General features: G+C 28.6%; 2 protein-coding genes across 2 annotated transcripts; one reads left to right on the forward strand and one right to left on the reverse strand.

Moving 5' to 3' along the window:
• Nucleotides 1–4,350: 4,350 nt before the first annotated feature.
• Nucleotides 4,351–5,200, reverse strand: LOC135957624 (uncharacterized). Its single transcript, XM_065508408.1, has 2 exons — nucleotides 5,087–5,200; nucleotides 4,351–5,022 (listed from the first exon to the last, which is right to left on the reverse strand). The coding sequence occupies exons 1-2, from the start codon at nucleotides 5,138–5,140 to the stop codon at nucleotides 4,411–4,413; spliced, it is 666 nt and encodes a 221-aa protein (XP_065364480.1). The 5' UTR covers nucleotides 5,141–5,200; the 3' UTR covers nucleotides 4,351–4,410.
• A 6,630-nt stretch (nucleotides 5,201–11,830) lies between these two features.
• Nucleotides 11,831–12,660, forward strand: LOC135957417 (uncharacterized). The gene is made up of 2 exons (XM_065508156.1): nucleotides 11,831–11,957; nucleotides 12,027–12,660. The coding sequence occupies exons 1-2, from the start codon at nucleotides 11,904–11,906 to the stop codon at nucleotides 12,621–12,623; spliced, it is 651 nt and encodes a 216-aa protein (XP_065364228.1). The 5' UTR covers nucleotides 11,831–11,903; the 3' UTR covers nucleotides 12,624–12,660.
• The last annotated feature ends 1,686 nt before the right edge of the window (nucleotides 12,661–14,346 follow it).

Here is a 14,346-nt window from a genome sequence, read left to right on the forward strand (position 1 = left end):
GTTATTAGCGAATTTAGATATTTTTAGTTTTTATATAAAAAGATCGATTTTTGGCCAAAAATGTGAGTGATCACAGATCGAACTCCTTTACTTGATTAAACGCTTATTGGCCAAGTTATTAGCGAATTTAGATATTTTGAGTTTTTATATAAAAAGATAGATTTTTGGCCAAAAATATGAGTGATCACAGATCGAGCTCCTTTTCTTGATTAAACGCTTATTGGTCAAGTTATTAGCAAATTTAGATATTTTGAGTTTTTATATAAAAAGATCGATTTTTGGCCAAAAATATGAGTGATCACAGATCGAGCTCCTTTACTTGATTAAACGCTTATTGGCCAAGTTATTAGCGAATTTAGATATTTTGAGTTTTTATATAAAAAGATCGATTTTTGGCCAAAAATATGAGTGATCACAGATCGAGCCCCTTTTCTTGTTTAAACGCTTATTGGCCAAGTTATTAGCGAATTTAGATATTTTGAGTTTTTATATAAAAAAAAGATTTTTGGTCAGAAATATGAGTGATCACAGATCGAGCTCCTTTACTTGATTAAACGCTTATTGGCCAAGTTATTAGCGAATTTAGATATTTTGAGTTTTTATATAAAAAGATCGATTTTTGGCCAAAAATATGAGTGATAACAGATCGAGCTCCTTTTCTTGATTAAACGCTTATTGGCCAAGTTATTAGCAAATTTAGATATTTTGAGTTTTTATATAAAAAGATCGATTTTTGGCCAAAATATGAGTGATCACAGATCGAGCTCCTTTACTTGATTAAACGCTTATTGGCCAAGTTATTAGCGAATTTAGATATTTTGAGTTTTTATATAAAAAGATCGATTTTTGGCCAAAAATATGAGTGATCACAGATCGAGCCCCTTTTCTTATTTAAACGCTTATTGGCCAAGTTGTTAGCGAATTTAGATATTTTGAGTTTTTATATAAAAAAAAGATTATTGGTCAGAAATATGAGTGATCACAGATCGAGCTTTTCTTGATTAAACGCTTATTGGCCAAGTTATTAGCGAATTTAGATATTTTGAGTTTTTATATAAAAATCGATTTTTGGTCAGAAATATGAGTGATCACAGATCTAGCTTCTTTTCTTGATTAAACGCTTATTGGCCAAGTTATAAGCGAATTTAGATATTTTGAGTTTTATATTAGTGATCACACATCGAGTTGCTTTTCTTGATTAAACGCTTATTGGCCAAGTTATTAGCAAATTTAGATATTTTGAGTTTTTATATAAAAAGATCGATTTTAGGCCAAAAATATGAGTGATCACAGATCGAGCCCCTTTTCTTGTTTAAACGCTTATTGACCAAGTTATTAGCGAATTTAGATATTTTGAGTTTTTATATAAAAAGATCGATTTTTGGCCAAAAATATAAGTGATCACAGATCGAGCTCCTTTACTTGATTACACGCTTATTGGCCAAGTTATTAGCGAATCGATAAAAAGATCGATTTTTGGCCAAAAATATGAGTGATCACAGATCGAGCTCCTTTACTTGATTAAACGCTTATTGGCCAAGTTATTAGCGAATTTAGATATTTTGAGTTTTTATATAAAAAGATAGATTTTTGGCCAAAAATATGAGTGATCACAGATCGAGCTCCTTTTCTTGATTAAACGCTTATTGGCCAAGTTATTAGCGAATTTAGATATTTTGAGTTTTATATGAGTGATCACAGATCGAGCCCCTTTTCTTGTTTAAACGCTTATTGGCCAAGTTATTAGCAAATTTAGATATTTTGAGTTTTTATATAAAAAAAAGATTTTTGGTCAGAAATATGAGTGATCACAGATCGAGCTCCTTTTCTTGATTAAACGCTTATTGGCCAAGTTATTAGCGAATTTAGATATTTTGAGTTTTTATATAAAAAGATCGATTTTTGGCCAAAAATATGAGTGACCACAGATCGAGCTCCTTTTCTTGATTAAACGCTTATTGTCCAAGTTATTAGAAAATTTAGATATTTTGAGTTTTTATATAAAAAGATCGATTTTTGGCCAAAAATATGAGTGATCACAGATCGAGCCCCTTTTCTTGTTTAAACGCTTATTGGCCAAGTTATTAGCGAATTTAAATATTTTGAGTTTTTATATAAAAAAAGATTTTTGGTCAGAAATATGAGTGATTACAGACCGAGCCGCTTTTCTTGATTAAACGCTTATTGGCCAAGTTATTAGCGAATTTAGATATTTTGAGTTTTTATATAAAAATATCGATTTTTGGCCAAAAATATGAGTGATCACAGATCGAGCTCCTTTTCTTGATTAAACGCTTATTGGCCAATTTAGATATTTTGAGTTTTTATATAAAAAAAAAAATTTTGGTCAGAAATATGAGTGATCAGAGATCGAGCCGCTTTTCTTGATTAAACGCTTATTGGCCAAGTTATAAGCGAATTTAGATATTTTGAGTTTTATATTAGTGATCACAGATCGAGCTCCTTTACTTGATTAAACGCTTATTGGCCAAGTTATTAGCGAATTTAGATATTTTGAGTTTTTATGTAAAAAGATCGATTTTTGACCAAAAATATGAGTGATCACAGATCGAGCCCCTTTTCTTGTTTAAACGCTTATTGGCCAAGTTATTAGCGAATTTAGATATTTTGAGTTTTTATATAAAAAAAAGATTTTTTGTCAGAAATATGAGTGATCACAGACCGAGCCGCTTTTCTTGATTAAACGCTTATTGGCCAAGTTATTAGCGAATTTAGATATTTTGAGTTTTTATATAAAAATATCGATTTTTGGCCAAAAATATGAGTGATCACAGATCGAGCTCCTTTTCTTGATTAAACGCTTATTGGCCAATTTAGATATTTTGAGTTTTTATATAAAAAAAAAATGTTTGGTCAGAAATATGAGTGATCAGAGATCGAGCCGCTTTTCTTGATTAAACGCTTATTGGCCAAGTTATAAGCGAATTTAGATATTTTGAGTTTTATATTAGTGATCACAGATCGAGCTCCTTTACTTGATTACACGCTTATTGGCCAAGTTATTAGCGAATTTAGATATTTTGAGTTTTTATATAAAAAGATCGATTTTTGACCAAAAATATGAGTGATCACAGATCGAGCTCCTTTTATTGATTAAACGCTTATTGGCCAAGTTATTAGCGAATTTAGATATTTTGAGTTTTTATATAAAAAATAGATTTTTGTTCAGAAATATGAGTGATCACAGATCGAGCTGTTTTTCTTGATTAAACGCTTATTGGCCAAGTTATTAGCGAATTTAGATATTTTGAGTTTTTATATAAAAAAAAGATTTTTGGTCAGAAATATGAGTGATCACAAATCGAGCTCCTTTTCATGATTAAACGTTTATTGGCCAAGTTATTAGCGAATTTAGATATTTTTAGTTTTTATATAAAAAGATAGATTTTTGGCCAAAAATATGAGTGATCACAGATCGAGCTCCTTTACTTGATTAAACGCTTATTGGCCAAGTTATTAGCGAATTTAGATATTTTTGTTTTTATATAAAAAGATCGATTTTTGGCCAAAAATATGAGTGATCGCAGATCGAGCTCCTTTACTTGATTAAACGCTTATTGGCCAAATTATTAGCGAATTTAGATATTTTGAGTTTTTATAGAAAAAGATAGATTTTTGGCCAAAAATATGAGTGATCACAGATCGAGCTCCTTTACTTGATTAAACGCTTATTGGCCAAGTTATCTTGGACCGATATTTCTCATTTTCAAATACCAAGCAAACCTAATCAACAGAGAGTATTATGGAAAATTTCAGCCATCTAGCTCCTTTCATTTGGGACCTAACGTGTTTTCAACAGACAGACGGACGGACATAGCTAGATCGTTTTAGAAACTCACTAAAGAAAATACTAAACAATAAATATTTCCGATTTCTATAGATTTCAATACATCAGAATTGCTATATGAAAACACCTGCTTATTTTTGGTGTAGCATAGTGTAATTAAGATAGAATAACTTTATATATTTAACATAATTATGTTATTGAACATAGTTGCTTTCATTATACTAACCACGAATAAAGTTATCTGTAATTTGTTTTTATTTTAAAAAGCTTTTAATTAAATACATAAGGTGATGTTTTTCGCATGCTAGTTAAACTTGATTTAATGAGCTGTTAGATTAAACTCGAAACTAATTTAATTGTACATTAATCAGTTAGTTACGTATATTGTAAATAAATTTTGCATTCTGGAAGACACGATAGAAAATTGTGAATAGTTGCTCCGAACCTACATATGAAATATTCTATGACCTAAAATCAACAATTTTGTTTTTAATGTAAAATTTAAAATAATACACAATGTTAATTTCAGCAGTTTTATATTTATTAAATTGAATAATTAATAGTTACATTCAATATAATTTAGTTTCTATTTGTCGAAATGTTTAAGCGGTCTTATTACTGACCAATTTAGAGCAAGTTTTAATATTGGTTGGGAATTGAATGAAATGGCTTTCCAAAGTGTCGACGGCATCAAGGACACATTTGCTAGAATCACCGGGAACATTCTTGATTTGTTTAATCAATTTCACAGCACGTTTAATTTGTTTGTTCAAAGTCTGCAGTTTGCGGAACATGTTAACAAAACATTTGTGACCATTTTGAGCACCAGAAACAACATGCCAAGTACGAGATGTAATCTCGTCTTCTTCACCTTTATTGCCGCAAATGGTTTCGTTAATACCCAAAATAGCCTTACAGGTCTCGATTATGTCATTACAGGCATCAATTAGGGTTTGTACCTTCTTGGATACTTCACCGCCACAAGCTTTAACATCATCGACAAATTTGTTGGCAGCGCCACGAATAACTATAACTTCCTTAATGGTGCAATTGAGACCCTTGAGAGTTCTCAATACCTTCTTCAGGACAAAGTACATGCCAGAGAACAGACCCTGGGGTTCAATTTCCATAATTTCTTCAGCTAATTCCTGGGCAACAAATTCATAGTCTTCAACGTCCTCATGTTCAAATCCGAAGTTACCAGAGGCATTGGCCTATTTTGAATAAATATAACATTAGTAAAATAGATTTTTTCTCTTTAGTTTTAAAAGAACTTACAGTTACTGCCACTAGACACAAACCCACGACGAAAGCAAATGCAGCGAATTTCATTTTTACTCTAATCACTTGTCCTAACAATTCAATATTGCCTAACTATTAAAATATTTCGTCTTTTATATTCTGCTTAAGTGTTGCGGATCATTTTTGCATTTAACTGTTATCTTGCATTAAATTGTTAGTGATTACTACTATGCTTAAAACATATACCCCTTGGAATATCAGTTGCACCAAGTGGTTGGTGTCAATCGGTTTCAATGATAAGTCAATTATTTTATTTTTTAATTTTATCATAAATGAAAGGTTTGTTGCTGCACAGAAACTGATATTTCAGAATAAGTATCATATTGAATGCGATTTGTTTTTGGCATTCGCTTACTGATAATGTGAATTGGTTTATGTTTCAACCTGGAGGGTGTTTTGTAAAACGAATCTTTAGAAATTGGAATGAAAGTTAAAAAAGTTAAGAAAAATCTGGAAAAAATATTTCTTTTCGGAAATGAAAAATTGGAAAAAAAAAGTTGTAAAAATCATTTTTCGAAAAAACAAGGTAACTGACATCGATTTTAGGTTTTAATGTACAAAAATGAGTCCAATGGAACCAGAAACCTTTAACATTATTTACAATTATGATTTTTTTTAATGCGCACTTCAAATATATTTCACTCGTGTTTTCAAAAAAAGGCGTTACCTAGTTTTTCCAAACGTCCACAGCCGTGAGCACTGATTATCCTCCTTATTCCATTGAACTCACAGAAAAAACTTTTCTTAAACCGTTTCAATTCAAATATTTGTCACATATTGAACTGGTTTCAATTATTTCATAATTTAATCAAGTATTCATGTGCTCAAAAACAAAATTTTCTGATATTTTCTATTGAATTTTGATATTTAAATATACAATTTTCGTTATTGGTTGAACTTTAAAATTTTCTGATATTTTCTATTGAATTTTGAATTTGATAATTTTGACAATTGAATATATAATTTTTGAATTTGATAATTTTTATATTTAAATATACAATTTTCGTTATTGGTTCAACTTTAAAATTTTCTGATATTTTCTATTGAATTTTGAGTTTTGAATTTGATAATTTTGATATTTAAATATACAATTTTCGCTATTGGTTGTACTTTAAATACAAAAATTATTGAATAGATAATATTTGTAATTGAAATCACATTTTTGTTATTTTTTGTTTTTTCAATTACGAAAATTATCTATTCAATAATTTTTGTATTTAAAGTTCAACCAATAACGAAAATTGTATATTTAAACATCAAAATTATCAAATTCAAAACTCAAAATTCAATAGAAAATATCAGAAAATTTTAAAGTTGAACCAATAACGAAAATTGTAATTTAAATATCAAAATTATCAAATTCAAAAATTGTATATTCAATTGTCAAAATTATCAAATTCAAAACTCAAAATTCAATAGAAAATATCCGAAAATTTTGTTTTTGAGCACATGAATACTTGATTCAATTATAAAATAATTGAAACCAGTTCAATATGTGATATATATTTGAATTGAAACGGTTTAAGAAATAGTTCTTTCTGTGAATAGAAATTATCAGAAAATTTAGTTTTTGAGCACATGAATACTTGATTCAATTAAGAAATAATTGAAACCAGTTCAATATGTGATAAATGTTTGAATTGAAAAATAGTTTTTACTGTGCTAATAATTTTCATATCAAAAATCTAATTTTTATTTATAAAAGATTATTGAACTATTTTTCAATTGGACCACTATTTACCGAATTGTAGTCACGTTACGTTTATGAAAAATCGATTTTTGGTTTTGTCAATAAGTGATCATAGATTATTGTCCTTTTTCATTAGGAAATATTAGTGATCGCAGATTTTTCTTTTATGTTTCAGTAAATTTTGAATTGTGTTTAAAAATATAAGTGATCATTATTCCATTTGGAACTCTATTTACCGTCTTATAGCAACGTTTATGATTCATATAAAAAGTTGAAAATTTAAGAGATCACAGATTATCGTTCTTTTTTCATTTAGATCAGTATTTACCGACTTTTAGCCACGATTATGTTTCTGTTTATTTTCATATAAAATATCGATTTTTGGTTGAAAATATAAGTGATCACAGATTTACGACATTTATTCATAATTTATATTAAAAATTTATTTTTGGTATACAATATGAGTGATCACAGATTGAGCTTACTTTCCTTAAAATCGCAATGTTTACAACAAAGTTAGTTATTAACGATTTAAAATATTTAAGATTTTTATACTAAAAATTGATTTTTGAAATGGTATGATTGAGCTTACTAACACATTTCAGTTTTTTTTATACAAAAATCGATTTTTAGTACAAAGTATAAATGATCACAAATTGTGCTTACTTTCCATAAAATCGCAGTATTTACGAAGTTATTAAGGAATTAAAATAGTTGAGTCTTTTTATGAGTGATCACAGTGTTTACAAAGTTATTAACGATTTATAATATTTAAGTTTTTTATACTAAAAATTGATTTTTGGTATAAAATATGAGTGATCACAGATTGAGCTTATTTTCCTTAAAATCGCAGTATTTACGTAGTTATTAACAATTTAAGATATGTGAGTTTTTTATTACTAAAAATTTATTTTTGGTATAAAATATGAGTGACACAGATTGAGCTTAATTTCCTTGAAATCGCAGTATTTACTATTTAAGATATTTGTGATTTTTTTTATACTAAAATCGATTTTTGGTATAAAATGTGAGTGATCACAGATTGAGCTAAATTTCCTTGAAATCGCAGTACATATTTACGAAGTTATTAACGATTTAACTTATATGAGTTTTAGGCGTTAAATGGAAATCATAGATTGAGCTTATTTTCCTTTAAATCGCAAAATATACAAAGTTATTAACGATTTAAGAAATTTGAGTAAATCCGTTTTTGTTATGAAAAACGAGTGATCACAGTGATCACAAATCACAGTATTTACAAATTTATTAAGGATTTAAGATATTTGAGTTATTTTTATGAATCATCATATATTGAGCTTATTTTTCGTAAAATCGCAGTAGTTAAGAAGTTATTAACGATTTGAGATATTTGAAATTTTAATATTAAAAACCGATGTTTGGTATAAAATGTAAGTGATCACAAATTGAGCTTACTTTCCTTAAAATCGCAGTATTTACGAAGTTATTAACTATTTAATATATTTTAGTTTTTTTATACTAAAAATCGATGTTTGGTATAAAATGTAAGTGACCACAGATTGGTCTTAGTTCCCATAAAATCGCAGTATCTACGAAGTTATTAACGATTTATGATATTTGAGTTTTTATACCCTTCACCTTCGTGGGAATATATATATATGGGGGATTTCATGTCAAGTGAACCAACTTTTGAAATCGATGTCTTCCGATCGGGATGAAATTTGCACCAAGGTTAGCTCTATTGGATAGTAACTCAGACACAATTTTTCAACAACATCGGTCGAGAACTCTCTGAGTTATAGGGGGTAAAATTTTGACAATTTGGTCAAACAGGGGTTTTTTCTTATCCATGTAACTTATTACCTATTGTTCTTAGCAAAATGTGTTCCAAATAGTATAGATAGCTATTTCTTCGATCTTTCGAAAAAAAATATTTAAAAAAAAAAATAAAAAATTTTTAATATTTTTTTTCCGAAATCAAAAACTTTTTTGACTTTTTTTTAAAATACGCTATTTTTTTTTATTTTTTTTTTTTTCTTAAAATAAAGTTTAGATATTTTCCTTGAACACCTACTTGGTCGCTTAGTGGGATGCGAGTGGGATATCTATCAAAATAAATATTTTGTAACTCAAAACATAAAATTTTTGACTTTTTTTGCAAAATCAAAAACTTTGTTGACTTTTTTTTTCAAAATGGATCCTTTTTTAATCTTTTTTTTTAGGTCAAACAAAAGCTTAGATATTATCCTTGAAGACCCTTTTGGTCGCTTAGTGGGATGCGAGTGAGATATCTATCAAAATAAATATTTTTTAACTCAAGACTTACAATTTTTGACTTTTTTTTTTGCAAATACGATTTTTTTTCCAAATGGGCCCTTTTTTTAAAATTTTTTTTGTAGTCAAAAGAAAGCTTAGGTCCATTCCTTTAAGATATTTTTAGTCCCTTAGTGGGATGCGAGTAGGATATCTATCAAAATAAATATTTTGTAACGCAAGACATACAATTTTTTAATTTTTTTTTTGCAAAATCAAAATTTTTTTCCAATATGGGCCCTTTTTTAATTTTTTTTTTTTTGCTCAAAAGAAAGCCTAGGTCCATTCCTTTAAGATATTTTTAGTCCCTTAGTGGGATGCGAGTGGGATATCTGTGGGAGTGGGATTTTAAAAAAAGGGCCCATTTGGAAAAAAAATCGTATTTGCAAAAAAAAAAGTCAAAAATTGTAAGTCTTGAGTTAAAAAATATTTATTTTGATAGATATCCCACTCGCATCCCACTAAGCGACCAAAAGGGTCTTCAAGGATAATATCTAAGCTTTTGTTTGACCTAAAAAAAAAGATTAAAAAAGGGTCCATTTTGAAAAAAAAAAGTCAACAAAGTTTTTGATTTTGCAAAAAAAGTCAAAAATTTTATGTTTTGAGTTACAAAATATTTATTTTGATAGATATCCCACTCGCATCCCACTAAGCGACCAAGTAGGTGTTCAAGGAAAATATCTAAACTTTATTTTAAGAAAAAAAAAAAAATAAAAAAAAATAGCGTATTTTAAAAAAAAGTCAAAAAAGTTTTTGATTTCGGAAAAAAAATATTAAAAATTTTTTATTTTTTTTTTTAAATATTTTTTTTCGAAAGATCGAAGAAATAGCTATCTATACTATTTGGGACACATTTTGCTAAGAACAATAGGTAATAAGTTACATGGATAAGAAAAAACCCCTGTTTGACCAAATTGTCAAAATTTTACCCCCTATAACTCAGAGAGTTCTCGACCGATGTTGTTGAAAAATTGTGTCTGAGTTACTATCCAATAGAGCTAACCTTGGTGCAAATTTCATCCCGATCGGAAGACATCGATTTCAAAAGTTGGTTCACTTGACATGAAATCCCCCATATATATATATATATATATATATACCCAAATATATATATATATATATATATATATATATATATATATATATATATATATATAAGTTTGTCATTCTGTTTGTAATTTCCAAAATATAATTTTCCGACCCTATAAAGTATATATATTCAGGATCCTTATAGATAGCGAAGTCGATTAAGCCATGTCCGTCTGTATGCCTGTCTGTTGAAATCAATTTTCTGAAGACCCCAGATATCTTCGGGGTCAAAATCTTCAATAATTCTGTCAGAGTTGGACCTACAATGGGTCAAAATCGGTAAAAAAAATAAAAAGTTTTTTTTCGCTAAATATTAAAAAAAATTAAATTTAAAAAATTTAAAAAAACAATTCGAAAATTTTTTTTTCCAAATCAAAAAACAACTTTGGAAAAAAAAATTAATTTTGTTTACCTAAAAATATTTAAAATTTTTATTTTGAAGTATAATTTGGTGAAGGGTATATAAGATTCGGCACAGCCGAATATAGCTCTTTTACTTGTTTTATGATATTTTCGTACGAAAGAAAAAGTTTATCATATTTGAGACGCCGCAGAACAAAATGTACTTTTTGGATTTTTTTTACAAATTGATTGTTTGGTATTTTTATAATATTTGGGTTGAAATCTTCTAAAAAAATCAATTTCCCAAAATTTTTAAATCTTCAAAAAATTACATTTTGTTCTGTGGCTTATCATTTAGTTTAAAAAAATAAAATATTTTGTGAAGACACAAAATGTTGAACCAATATAAAGCTATTGTATTGAAAGATAAAACCTAAGTATAAAAAACTAAATAGTATTATGGAAAAATAGCCCACCATGAAATTACAACTGTATTGGATTTAATAATTGTAAAACTATTTTTCCAGTTACACTGGGAAACTCACAATTACTTTTTGCAACATAAATAAACATGTGATAAAATTCCTGTTATTGAAAAGTATTTTCTTAAAAAACCATAAATATTTAGCAATATTTATTTTTAATCAAAAATATTTTCAAAAAGTGCTTTATCGAGATTTTGATTACGTCGCAAGTCAATTTGCATGGCATGCATAAACAAGTTTGAGTTATATTTATTAAATGATAGCTAAATTAAGCTCCCGTCCATTCACCTAAACATTTTGAATTATCAATCAATTTTATCTATTGCAAGGTTAGAATGCATAATAACCCCACAGGGTTGTATAAGACTTTATTAAAAACACTTTAGTCTGTCTGATTATGGAAAATTATTCATAAAATGCCAAAGTGATATGTGTCCATTCTATTTAACTGTTTTTGATATTTGTTGCTTGCTTGATCCTATTTAGAACTATAACTTAACTAAAACTGAAGTAGAACTGAAGTCGTATGAGATTTTGTTATGATTGTTAATTAAATTCTTGTTTATTTACTCCAGAAAAAAATTATTTATAAAATTATCTTATTAAAAATAAATAAGCATTAGCTCATTAACCCTTACTCCTGCCAATTAAATGCCACTTGTTAGAAAATCTAGATTATAATTGCTTGGGCTGCATTATAAATAAAAGCAAAAGTATTCCATTAATCACTAAAATACCTAATTAAGTTTTTGTTTAACTGATATTCAAAGTGATATCTTTGTACGTAGAATATGACATTATCAGTTTAATGTCCAACACTAAACGGGCTATATAAAGAGAAATTATTCAAAGACAAGTCAATAGTCAATTGTTAACTCAAGTGATTTATTTCAAAATGAAATTCGCTGTATTTGCTCTCATCGTCAGTTTGTGCCTTGTGGCGGTCACCGTAAGTTCAGAAGTTTTAAATATTTCAAAATAAACAAAATTATACAAATTATTGTACTTTTCCTAATAGGCCAAAGCAACTGGAAATTTCATGATCGAAAATGAAGAAATTCAGGATTATGAATACATTGCCCAGGACTTAGCTGAGGAAATTATGGAAATTGAACCCCAGGGACTCTTCGGTGGCATGTACTTTGTGTTGAAGAAAATATTGAAAACTCTTAATGGCGTCAAATGTACCATTGATGAAGTCTTGAGAATCCAAGTTGCTGCCCACACTTTCCTTACTGACATTACCGCTTGCGGTGGTGAGGTTTCCAAGAAAGTTCAAACTTTAATCGCTGCCGTTAATGACATTATTGACACCTGCAAGGCTATTATTGGAATCAATGAAAGTGTTTGTGCTAATGGCCAGGATGGCAAAACTACCAGAGGTGTTGTATCTGGCATAAAATCTAGTCACAAATGTGCTGTCAATATGTTGCGCAAACTTTTAAGATTGAACAAACAAATTAAACGTGCTTTGAAATTGATTTATCAAATCAAGAAAGTTCCCGGTGATACCAGCAAATGTGTTTTGGATGCCGTCGACTCTTTGGAAAAGTATTTCACTGAATTCCCAGCCAACATTAAAGCCTGCTCTAACGTGCCTTCATACCAGTCCTAAATAGTGTGGGAATTAGAAAGAAAACTATTTTACGATTATTAAAATAAATAAGTAATTTACACATATGAATTACATATAAATAAAATAATGGCTTTATTATTTCATAAAAATATTTATAAATTACTTAGAAATAATATTGAATATTTTCTTAGAAAATTTTTTGTAAGGTTAATCGATGCACTTGAAATTCATGTCTCTATTCGGCTGTGCTGGAACATGTATCCCACCATCAATATGTGACAATAAAATATTTTTCTGATATAAAGATTTCGGTTCATATAAAACTTGTTTATGTCTAATTTCATCACGATATTAATTATTATAAGACAATTATAAATTTTTAATTAATTTTCTGAGCGGGACCTTGTATGGGGACTAGTGTTGCCCGATTTTCGTCATACTTTACAGTATAATTTCAAAGTACTTAGAACTACTTAGACAATTTTTTAAGGATTTCCGAATAATCAACATATTTATGACTGCTCAAACAGTAGTCCATGGGGACATTTGTAAGGGGGCTAGGTGAAATCATGTACCGAACAATTGGACAATTTCAACCGACTTGTTTCTTTCCTTTAAGCCCTATCGTGTTTTAAACACACAGACATACGTGTGTCTTAAAATTTCATAAGGGCCCATAATATACTTTTGTGGGTCTGCGATTAATATTTCAATGTGTAATAAATGAAATGATTTAGATTAACTTGCAACTATGTAAATACAAACTGAAATTTTTAGTGGTTGATAATACAGTGGAAACTTTTCCAAATATTCAAGTCATGGGTCAAAATTCGCAAACATTCGGATTTTTGTATTTTGTTAAAACATAATTAATTTAATTACGTAAATAGAAAACAAACTAAAAATTATTTATTGTTATAGTTTTGATAAAACAATGGAAACTTAGGTTTAATTTTCGCATCTAATATAGTTACTTTTGAGTCCGTATTTTGCGTTATACATAGGTTTTATGTGGGATTGAGATCTATCAATTGGGCAGGCCACTTTAAACCACATATGAATCTTATGGGATCGTAACTACTCGGCCACAACCCTAGAAGTGTGTTTGGGGTCAGTATTCAAACTAGGGGCGTATTTGCTTCAGTGTATGGATGCACAACATCGTTTATAATGGATCTGTATACGATTATATTCATAGTATTATTTATGATATAAATTGGACCCATTTGAGGTCCTGTATCTTTCCCTTTGTCCGTCTTACTTATATTCTCCCACCACTGCCTCTTAATTTGTACATTGATCCGAGGAGAGAACAGTATTCCATTTCTGTCTAGACCAGTTTAATGTTCATTCGAAAATTGCTTACTTTTTTTGGAAAATAGTTCCATATTTTAAATTATTGATACCCTCCCGATTAGTAATTTCTTAAACTCTTTGAAAACATTTTATATTTTACAGGGAGAACCTTTCCAAAAGTACATCTGAATATTGCGTTAGCATCATGAATGGATTTTTTGAAAACAAATATTTTTTAATTATGTAGTCTAATGCATCTTAAAACAATAAAAAACGACATCCGAGGTTCATAAAATGTGATTATGTATATGAATTTTAAACAAAGTTGATAAACATATCAATTAATTTGAATCCCAGTTCTGAGTAGCTTATTTTCATTCTAGGGTAGTAAAACTTTAGAGTCTACGGTACTATGGAAGACAAATTCAACGTTTGTTATTGTAACAGGTCTACTGTGGGCGAAATA

Source organism: Calliphora vicina, chromosome 4 (genome assembly GCF_958450345.1).
Source record: "Calliphora vicina chromosome 4, idCalVici1.1, whole genome shotgun sequence".
Taxonomy (NCBI): Eukaryota; Metazoa; Arthropoda; class Insecta; order Diptera; family Calliphoridae; genus Calliphora; species Calliphora vicina.

Bases quoted from the DNA above. Each gene is read 5' to 3' on its own strand.
- LOC135957624 (XM_065508408.1), bottom strand. From the start codon at position 5,140: ATGAAATTCGCTGCATTTGCTTTCGTCGTGGGTTTGTGTCTAGTGGCA. The intron at 5,023-5,086 runs GTAAGTTCTTTT...TATTCAAAATAG, and splicing joins TGTGTCTAGTGGCAGTAACT to GCCAATGCCTCTGGTAACTT.
- LOC135957417 (XM_065508156.1), top strand. From the start codon at position 11,904: ATGAAATTCGCTGTATTTGCTCTCATCGTCAGTTTGTGCCTTGTGGCG. The intron at 11,958-12,026 runs GTAAGTTCAGAA...TTTTCCTAATAG, and splicing joins TGTGCCTTGTGGCGGTCACC to GCCAAAGCAACTGGAAATTT.